The 11,272-nt window shown below is 40.5% G+C and overlaps 1 protein-coding gene across 2 annotated transcripts in view; it reads right to left on the bottom strand.

Moving 5' to 3' along the window:
- Positions 1-427: 427 nt before the first annotated feature.
- Positions 428-11,272, bottom strand: part of LOC124170271 — a 91,808-nt gene continuing 80,963 nt past the window's right edge. For both annotated transcript variants that reach the window (XM_046548977.1, XM_046548978.1), the window contains exon 13: positions 428-978. In XM_046548977.1, the coding sequence (XP_046404933.1) occupies positions 644-978 (335 nt within the window). In that variant the 3' untranslated portion in view covers positions 428-643. The remainder of the gene's footprint in view (positions 979-11,272) is intronic.

Genomic DNA, 11,272 nt, shown 5'->3' with positions numbered 1-11,272 from the left:
GCGTACACCCTCCAAAAGGTTGCTGATAAATAACCCTTTCCTAGACGAGTTCACCCTCATTGCTCATTGGCCCTCCGAGCGGGGGGCCTCCCTCCCGATAAGTGACCGCTCTGACTGCAATTTGAAAATCTATCAATCAATCCGATCATCAAAAAATGATTGCTTGCATTGCACTCCTGCCAATCAAGCAATCGAGTACGTCTTCGAACCGTGTTTCTGCGATGAAAAAAAAACGATTTTGTAGACTTTGCTAAAAACGGACCACGCGAAAATGGCCATGGCGTTGAGAATATTTATATATATATTTTTTTTATATCACGAGATGTGGGTCACATTTGACCCACATCTCGTGATATAAAAAAAATATATATAATAAGGGGTCGTGAAGTATAAGGTTTGAGTTGAGAATATTGATGCAAAAGTTCAGTAATTTCAAGTAGTTTAATTGAAGTAAATTCACGTTGTTTTGTGCTTGTGTGACTCAGTGGCGAAACTGCTGTCCACGGCAGCAAATCTAGATGCAGAGAGCAACCCAGAACGATTATCGGTCCCCTCCGCCGAAACCTGAGACAAAGTGTGAAAAGAGGGCTTTGCTGCACTCGAGGGGCTGTGCGTTGCGGCCGCAACCGCGCGTGCAACATCATCACTGCATGTGCGCTTCGTAGTAGTCCTCGTGGATGGTGCGCAGGTGCCGTCGCAGGTTGCTGTTGTTGCTGTAGATCCTTCGGCAGACGGGACACGGCCTCGGCATCTCCCACTTGAGGTGCCCGTGCGCAACTTCCCCTCCTGTTGGCGTCGTCGTCCCCCCTCCTCTCCTGCCGGGCCCGTCCGAGAGGTTGGGCGCGGTGGGAGAGAGGCGATGATGTTGGGACGGGGGCGCCATCGGAGGGAGGAAGTGCGAGAACACGTGCGAAGACGACGAAGACGGACCGGGCCTCGGCTGCTGCTGCTGCGCAATCACGCCAACAATGGGCGAGCCTGCAACGAGCGCAAAGACAATGATAAATACACTTGAGGACCTCAAATCCGGAATCCAGAAACCAAGAAAACCAGAAATCCGGAATGGCTCACTTTGCTACATAGGCATCTAGTTATATACAGTAAAACCTCTTTATATCGTAATGGAGGGGGACCAAAATTTGGGCATTATGATGTATGGAGGTTCACTATATAGAGGTTTTAGTGATGGGCACCATTTTGTCATATCGTTCGGAAATGAAAAGGCACTACTGTCTATAAAACCATTATATGTATGTGTTTAAACAAACATGCATGGATTAGTGAACATATATTTATTACCTATGTACATAATAATTACAGAAAGCGAGCGCTATCGTGTGATTATTACCACGACTAGAGAAAAAACGATGTAATCTCTCTTAATTTAACAGTCACTTAAAATGATTAGGATATGTAGCTGGATACCTTTTTCTTATTCACTGTTAGGTATGCTCTCATATGGAACAAAATGGCCACAACTAATGATTGACGTGAAAATTACAGCGTATTAAAGGTATATAAGAAAAAAATAATAAGGGTGAAACATTTATCACTGAAAATGCCATTCCATGTACGTAACCGCAGCTGCAGTAATGGTCTCTTGTTGTCTTGGTACAATTTGCAGAGGTAGTTATGGTGTCTCGGGGGTGTCTCCTTGGTGTGATAAGTGGAGGTTTTACAAGATAAAGAGGTTCACTACCAAGAGGTTTGCCTATAAATTTACATGTAAATCTGACGGGACCGTAGGGATGGTATGATGTATGGAGGTTTACGATGTAAAGAGGTTCACTGCATAGAGGTTTTACTGTATGTCGTGAATGGCTGCACGCACACCCTTCGCTATGGAAAACAAGTTGAAATAAGACTAATTGGGCCCAGTTTACAATCGATCATTATAACAAACAGATTGCATATCTTCCATTTATATTCCAATGGGCTTTTAAACTCTTCCCCTTGGGTATTTATTATAATCGTTCAAGTCTACTTAACAGGTTCACTGCTCGCGTCTCCACTCAAACACTGCCGGATGGTACAGTACTCCACAACTCCACACTCTGCCTGATCTCTTCCTCCACGATCCCTCTCTCTCTTGTGGGGGCCTCCTTTTTCTTCGCGTCCTCTCTTTTTCTCTTATTCTGTCGATCTTATAAAACATGTCTTATACGTAACTCTCCCAACCCAACGACTCCCGCTTGTGTATTTTTTTCTGCGTCCCTAACTACCATTCTTGCCTCCTCACAACCGTTGATAATTTTAAATTACCTAAACAAACAACATGGTGGCTTGTTTACATTATGTTACAAAGTGATGAAACAAGTCGTCAGCTTTACTCTCCTTGCTTATTATGTGACTTAGAGAAATGGAGAATTCGCCTGTCCTGCTTTAAATCAAAAAGGAGTCATTAAAAATGGGAGATACCTTTGGATTAAGGCCCTCAAGACCAGAAATCCAGAAAAAACGGAAATCCAAAAACCCTTTTTTGTCCCAGGCTTTCCGGATTTGAGGTCCTCCTCAACTGTAAACCAATTAATATGTTGGTTTCCTATTATCTGGGGGGCGGGACCCACTTAGATCTCTGTTACAAATTTAGTTGTGTTAAAGCAAGTCTGCGACATCGGAGAAGCTCAGGAGTCTCAGGGGACCCGGCCGCCTATAAAAATTTGTCTATGGTATGGTAATTTTTTATGTAGACTGTAGCCCCTAATTTTTTATGTAGATTTTGTTATTTTCAAGCACGGCTGTGTCTGGAGGGGTCCTGGTCCCCCCGAAAGGGTCGTGGTTCTCCATAAAATTTTAGGGGGGGTGCCGGGGCCCCTCTAACTTTTTTTGTTTGTTTTAGACTTAGTTTAGATTCAAGCACAGTCACAGTTAGGAGGTCCGCACCCCCCTGGAGGACTGTAGTCCAGCTAGAAAATCTGGGGGGCGGGACCCCCTTAGGGAAAACCTCAACCAGTGGGCCGTGTGTAGGGCTGTGCGAGTCTCTTGACGACCCGAGAGTCTCGGCGGTCGAGAGGAGAATTTCATTTATCCGCATTGTCGGGACGAGACTCTCGGTGCGGCGAGAGTCTCCTCTCAGTCGAGACTCGAGAAGTCTCGCCCCTTTGAGATTTCTCGACACCTGTCGAGACTCCCGGCTTCTCGAAAAAAATAAAACTATTTCTATTTCAGACATTGAAAACAATTTAGCAAAAAGATTATTTAAAGACATCTTATACATTTCCAAAACTAAAAATAGTGGTAATATAAGATCAACATTGACAACTTTTTGCAGATTTTATTGTTTGATTAACAAAAATTGACAGGGACCATGAACCTTAGTTACCATTAATAAACATTGCTAAAAGATATATAAAATTCTATAGAATTAGACTATTATCTCTTCTTTTTTGTTAATTTACAATTGAATGTTTCTTTTTTGTTATATTATTATAACAGGAAAGATTGATGTAACCCTTTAACATGCCTATGTAACCAAATTATATGCTCAATTTCTATTTAAGCCTTGATAATGGTTTGTAAATAAACGGAAACGTCGGCAAAATTTACATTTCAATTTAAAGACCTACAATACAAGATTCAAATCTAATATTAAATAATGAGAAAAAAGGTCAGGAAAAGGAAATATTTTTTTCCAAATCCCTTGTGAGGTTAAAATATCACCATTGCCATTCGCCTAAACTGGGATTTCTATAACCAAATAATTTGTATATTGTGAATACACTAATAATAATAATATATAATAATATATTTATTTGCCCAGTGATTGAGTTACAAGGTTTGTACACAATATAAGGCACGTCAAGAATTATAATAGTAGGAACTATTTACAAAGCGGACAGCATTCCAACACCAAACAAACAATAATTAACATTAAATCAAAGTAAACATTACAAGGGATCAGCTAAAAACTCATTGACATTGTAATACAGCTTATTAAGCAGAAGATCTTTCACTTGTCTTTTAAAAGATTTGTCATTCAGCGATTTAAAAGATAATGGTAGATGATTGTGTAGTAGAATTCCCATCCTTCTCAATCCATGTAAACATTTTGTGGTCCGGGCATAATCTACATGCAAGTCATTATGGCTTCTTGTGAAATGACGGTGAAAGTCTCGATTTTTAGAAAAAGATGACAGGTTTCTATGGATGTAAATAACAGCAGATAGAATATAGATACAAGGAATAGGGAGAATATTTAGTTTTCTAAAAATAGGTCGGCATGGGGCATTGTAGGGCTCTTTAGCCATTAGACGAACAGCTCTTTTTTGTATTTTAAAAATATTTGTTGCATGATGGGAAGTGCCCCAGAAAAGGATACTGAATAGTACATTGGAATAGAATTCCCCATAGTACAAAGTAATGAGTACATTAGGTGAAACAGTATCTCTTATGAACCTAATTAAGTAGCAAGTAGAACTTAATTTACTCAACAAGTGATTAACATGTGTTTCCCAACTCAAGCCCGAATCGAGGTGAGTTCCGAGAAACTTTACATTGCTAACTTGGGGTATGACTGAGCCATTAACATCAATTGAAACGTTATTGCAGGGATTCCTTTTGTAACCAAAATGAACAACCTGAGACTTGCTGATGTTCAGGGTTAGTTGGTTCTGAGAGCACCATTCAGATAAGTGATTAGAAATAAGCTTACCATTGGAAATGGCGCGGTCAAGGTTACAGGCAGACACTATGATATTTGTATCATCCGCATAAAGGACTGGTGTAGCTCCTTCTACTATGGCTAGCCTACTGGGGCCAAGGATAGATCCCTGGGGTACACCACAAGAAACCTTGTTCAATTCCGATCTGCATTTGTCACCATGATGGGACACTACTACAGACTGAAGCCTGTCCTGAAGATAAGATTTGACCCACTGGTTAGAAATTCCTCTCACGCCAAGGTGATTAAGTTTACATAATAGCAGATCATGGTTGACATTGTCAAATGCTTTACTGAAATCAAACATCAAACCAATTGTTGATAATTCTTTATCAAGGGAAGAAAGAATATTGTCGATTACATCAGCAGTGGCTGAGGTAGTAGATCTGTGCTGGCGATAGCCATGTTGACTACTGGATAAAAGGTTTGTTGATTCTAGAAATGTAATTAAACTAGAGATGTGCGAATAGTATCCGCGAATACTCGAATACCTCGAATAATAGAAAGTATTCGATATTCGAGATCTCGAATAGTTATGCCAAAGGTACCGTCTCGAATACCTCGAATACTTTGAATTTCGCGTCATACACTGTCGCTCGCACGTCGTTGGTAGTTGGCTCGGAAAAATGAGAACTCGTCTAGTGCATGCAGCGCCGTTTTAGGCAAGCTGACGAAATACATCAAATTCACGGGTTTGAGCGGTGAAAAGAGTTCGACGTGGGTAACCGAAATTGATCGGATGAAAAAAATCCGAAAATCCCAGGCGTCCCCTATCAGGAGAACCTCAGTTCCGTGGGATAGCGACATTGGCGCATTTCCCACGATCCGCTATCCCCATCCATTCAGCGTTCACCCCCCCCTCTCAGACGATTTCCTCTTCCCCGAAAACAAAAAAAAGGTCCCGGCTCGTGCAGGGATCATATTACGAAGACCTCAGCTTTGAAAAAAATATCAAGTTACCGGAAAATAATAGAATCGTGTTTCACCCTTCCCTCTTTCTCCCCACTGACCATTTTCCCGCATCCATCTTATGATAAAATGAGAGGAGGTGTTTGCCGTGTGTCCTTTGTGGCTAATAATGACAAGCACTTATTTTGAATCTTCCCCAGGAGATGAAACTACCATAGGGAGGAACTCAGTGCCGTGGGATAGTGACATTGGCGCATTTCCCACGATCTGCTATCCCCCTCCATTCATCATTCGCCTCACCCACTCTTGACGATTTCCTCTTCTCCGAAATCAAACAAAAGATCCCAGCTCGCGCAGGGATTGTATTACAAAAACCTTAGCTTCAAAAAATATCAAGTTACGCGAGAAAAATAGAAACGTGTCTCGCACCCACCCCCTTTTCTCACCCACTGACCTTTTTCTACCTACCTGCTTCGAATTTCCCCCTTTCTCGAGGTCAACTGCTGCATGAGTCATCTACTAGCCCGAAAGGTGTCTAACAATGACTTTCGGCAATTGTTATTACACCTTTATTGGATTGAAATATTAGTAATGTGCGCGTAATTTAAAAAAGAATAAGACCAAACACGACATATTTCTGACTTTATTTAAGCATTTTACGCAGGAAAATAAATACCGGGAAGAAGAAGAAATACGACGGAGGCTTAGCATTTTGGCGTAATGCTCAAATAGGGTGGTTTCCTATTATTTTTTATTGCCTAAATCGAAATATTAATACTCCTGGAGTACGTATTTAACGCTTTTAGTTTTTTATGAGACTATATCTATTTTTCGCGATTAAATTAAAAGTGAAAATTTTCAAGCGCGCGAAAACGCGACGGGTAAGTATGAATGCCGGGAAAAACTCCGCGTGACGTCGTTCTGGTTCCCGCTGCCGCAAGTGAGGTGACCTTGGGGCGAGGCTCTGAGCGCTATTACGACGCAGGATGCTAGCAGGTAGCCGAGTACCATGCTAGCTGGTAGCGCTTGGCTTAAATAAGGATTATTAATACCTTATCAAACAGACTGTGTGATTATCAAGACATGTTTCCCTGAGCTCTGTGCCTCATGCATGCATTGGTAACCTCAGACGATGTAAAACTCCGATCCTCTCGTGTAGAAAATAGGTCCCTGTGATGTCACGTGGAGTGGCATCGCATAGGCGCCAATCTGGCCTTTTTCAAATGAGGTAAAATTGAACATTGCCATTGGTCTAAACCGGTATTTCTAGAACGAAATAATTTGTATATTATGAATACAGTAATGGTGGGTAACGAATCACAATCAATGCCTTTCGTTTTCTTTAATGAAGGAAACTACCCTATTGTTTACATAAAATTAAAATATTCCATTGATCAGCTAAATTCCTGTTTGAATCCTTTAAAGGCAATCACAATTACTCGCCAAAATCTTGGGTTTCCTGCTGCATAGGCGACCTAGTCAAACATTTTCACATTCATCGTTTAGTATTCGAGGTATTCGAAATTCGAGGTATTCGAATATTCGAGCAATGATTTAATATTCGAATTCGATATTCGAATTCGAGAAATCTACTATTCGACCCATCCCTAAATTAAACGTTTGTAAAATATCTTTTCAAACAACTTAGAGAACTGATTTTGAATGCTAATTGGGCGATAAGAATTAATATCCTGAGGATTTCCTTTTTTCTTGTAGAGAGGAATTACTTTGGAGATTTTAAGGGGACTTGGAAAAATTCCCAGATGCAAAGAATCATTAATCAAGTGGAGAAGAGGGGCTTTGAAAGCATCAAAACATTCATTTAGAATCCAATTAGGAATTTCATCAAAGCCAGAGCTGTTTTTGGAACCAAGATTGTGAAGAGAAAGTCTTAATTCAGTTTCAGTACAAGGTGATAAGAAGAGTGACTTTGTAGCAGGAGGAAAACCGAAGAAATTGTAATTATCGGACAGTTTTGGGTGGAGAGTGAGATTCGTGAAATGGTCATTAATGAAACAGGCCAAGGAATGAGAACTGGAGAAGGGAACGCCTGCTGGATCAACAATTTGAGATACTGAAAGGGTAGGGGAGCTGCCCTTGGATGAGTTAATAATCTTCCAGACTTCTTTGGATTTGTTACTGGCATTCATAATCCTTCTGTCATTAAAAGAATGCTTTGCAGCAATTAAAGCTTTGCGATAATAGGATTTTAATGATTTAAACTCATTCAGAAGTGAGTCATCTTTTGATGCCCGGACAAGAAAGGCGTAATGTTTGAGGTTGGTAGATAGACTGCGGATTTCATCAGTGATCCACTCCTTCGGTTTTTGTTTTCTGCTGGTTTTCTTATAAAACGTGGGAAAGGCTACATTGTAGAAATATACAAACTTATCATAGAAATGAGAAAATCTGGTTTCAAAATCAGCATCAGTATAAACAAAAGACCAGTTCTCGGCTTCCAGCAGATTGAAAAAATGGGAAACATTAGTATTGTGGAAGGATCTTGATGGATACCGTATTGTAGAAGGTATACAGTTGCATGGAATTGAGGCTAGAACAGCAAAGTGATCGGAAATATCTGATTTAACAACTAGTGAGGTTATGTCACATGGTTCAAAATTAGAGGCAATATTATCTAATAGTGATTTAGAGTGACTGGTGATCCTAGTAGGTTCAAACACATGAAATACTAAATTAAAAGAGTTCAGGAGGTTAACTAAGTCACGTTGTTTGCTGCAGCTGAGCAACAGGTCACAATTAAAATCACCAGTAATCACAAGGCGTTGACTGTGATATGAGCAACAAATCATACTGAGTAGATGCTCAAGTTTGTCAAGAAAGAGTTCAAAGTCGCCGGTTGGAGACCGATATATTGAAACAATACACAGATTAGTACCACTCATTGTCAAATTCACACTAGCAAACTCAAAAGTTTTATCTTCAGCAAGATGTTTGAGGGGGTGCGAACAGCTTTTTGGATCGAGATAATCGCGCAGAAAGATTGCCACACCGCCGTTTTTGTACGTGTTGCGGCAATAGCTGTCACCAACATAGTAGCCCGGAATGGCAAAATTAGCTAACTCAAAAGTATTGAGCCAGTGTGGGTAACTAATGGTGGGTAACAAATCGCAATCAATGCCTTCCGTTTTCTTTGATGAAGGAAACTACCCTATTGATTCCCTGTGATGTGGAGACTAAATACAGTGGAACCCCGATTTATCGTTCCCGCATTCATCGTTTTCCCGCATTCATCGTTCGCCGCTCCTGGTCCCGAATTAAGATCCATAAAGACAATGTAATTTTTTCCCGCATCTATCGTTCCCCGAAGTATCGTTTTCCCGCATTTATCGTTTGACGATCGCGGTCCCGTCGTATAATTTTCCCGCATCTATCGTTTGACGAAAATGAGACGAAGTGTTTACAACGTGTTGTTTACGGCTAATAACGACAGACACAAAGTTTGAATCTTCCCCAGGAGATTGAAATACGAGAAGCTGACTGTGAGTGCCGTGGGATAGTTACATTATCGCATTTCCCAAGATCCGGTATCCCCCTCCATTCAGCACTCGCCTCTCCCCGTCTGAAGCTTTCCTCTTCTCCGAAATAAAAAAAAAAGGTCCCAGCTCGAGCAGGGATCGTATTACGAAGACCTTAGCTTGGAAATAAAATATCAAGTTACTCGAGAACAAAAGAAACCTTTTTCACGCTTCCCCCTTTCTCGACCACTGACTTTTTTTTAGCTGACTCGCTACAAATATCCCCACCTCTGGAGGTCAACTGCTGCATGAATCACCGATTAGCTCAAAAGGTGTGTAGAAATGAATTTCGGCAATTGGTATTATACTTTTATTATATTGAGATATTAGTGATGTACACGTAATTCAGTAAAGATTGATACCAAACATGACGTATTTTTAACGTTATTTAAACATTTTAAGCAAGGAAAGAGTTGGAATAATACGATGGTGATTTCTGGCGAATAACGATATCCTCGCAGCTGATAGAGAGCTTCACGGCAGTTGATGCGATTTTTTTCGAAAACAGGGCGTCTGGTAACAATTTACGAGTTATGCTACAAGTTTCACTTGTCTGAGTTGCTAACGAAGCGATGTCTCCCCTGGATATTTTGTTTCTCTCGACTAGCAATCTGAATTCATCTGCTCATCTAGAGCTACGCTACTTATTGTTAGAAATGAGTGGGTAAGTTGCCTTCTCTATAGGATAAAAAATTTCATCGCGCAGTCATATGGTCATGCTTCACCCTCTGCAGTAAGTTCTGCCTACGCCGTACGCGATAGCATTAGTGCCGAACTTCACCTCGCACGAGTGGTTCCTTACTTTCCGGGGTGGGTTGACTTAAAACTAACGAGTGTTTTCCGCGTGGGTTCAATGGAGTCCGGTTTCATTTTTATTAGTTTTATTCTTATTCTTGATCCATTTCATAACCAATCACTGCGACGGCGAAATCAGTTGTTTGAGGCATAACACGAACATTTCTCTAGTAAATACGTGTACTTGAAATGGCATTTGATGGGTAAGAATTTTTACATCAGACAGAAATGCATAATAGCCGTGAAAATTCCGAGTGGAGTGCAAACATTTTTTTAGCAAGGCGGCTTGTTCCTTTAGGATGTTAGAAAGAGAGATAAGTCGAATCAACAATATGACCTAAGTGTTTCGATAGTGTAATAATATTCCTGTAATCAGCTGAAATCTCGTTTGAATCCATTAATGAATGGCATAATTCGCAAAAATCCAGCTGATCCTGGGACATAGGCAACCCGGACAACCATTCCCGCATTGATCGTTTTCCCACATTCATCGTTCTTTTCATCCATCCCCCTGAAAAACGACAGATCGAGGTTCCACTGTAATGGATCCATAAAGATAATTTTTTTTAAATTTTAGTGCATCTATCACTGTTTTTAGAAAAAGCATGTTTTTATAGAATCTCATCTTTTATTTTATTGCTACACCAAACTCCTGGACATTTTTTGAATTAACCAAAACTTAGAATAAAAAATCACAGACTTCTGGACTTACAGTATTAGTATCTTGTGTTCACTAACTATGTCATTGATAACACTAGAAGTCCGATTAAAATTCCATAACGCTTAAAAAAATGTTCGCACCTCCTTCAGAAGAGTAAATTACAGTGAGTCCTCGTTCTACGTCACCCCGTTTAACGTCATTTTGCGATAACGTCACGAAAATTTTGAGACAGTCATTCGTTTATCGCACCTTTGCTTCGCGATAACGTCAGGTCTGGTCAGGTCTTTTAAATTTTGCGCGAGAAAAAATGCGAAGCGGCGGGCGTTGCAGGTTGTTCGTTTTGTGGGCGGTAATACAGTCAGTCTAAACGAAGTGTAAAACGGGTGTGTTTATTGTTAATTGCCATTACGGTTTTAGCAAATTTTCTGCAAAATGAATTCTTAGGTCAGTGCGCAAATGTTAAGTGCGTAAATGTCAAGTAAAGTTTTAGCAAATTTTACTTGACATAACGGTTTTCTAGAACCTGAAAAGTGATTTCTAGGAATTTTTCCGGGTAGAACTCGGAGTATTTGTCGTCACTTTTTCGCCGTGTTCTCAATAATCTTGGTTCCTGTAACTGCGACGATGTTTCAGCAATGATGATGCCCAGGCAATGATGCCGAGGTGACCACCATAGCGAAGCCGAAAAAACAAACGCGGGAAGATACAAAA

The sequence above is a fragment of the Ischnura elegans genome, chromosome 13 (genome assembly GCF_921293095.1).
Source record: "Ischnura elegans chromosome 13, ioIscEleg1.1, whole genome shotgun sequence".
Lineage (NCBI taxonomy): Eukaryota > Metazoa > Arthropoda > Insecta > Odonata > Coenagrionidae > Ischnura > Ischnura elegans.
Note: the sequence above shows the minus strand (reverse complement) of the source record. Positions and strands in the feature narration are given on the sequence as shown.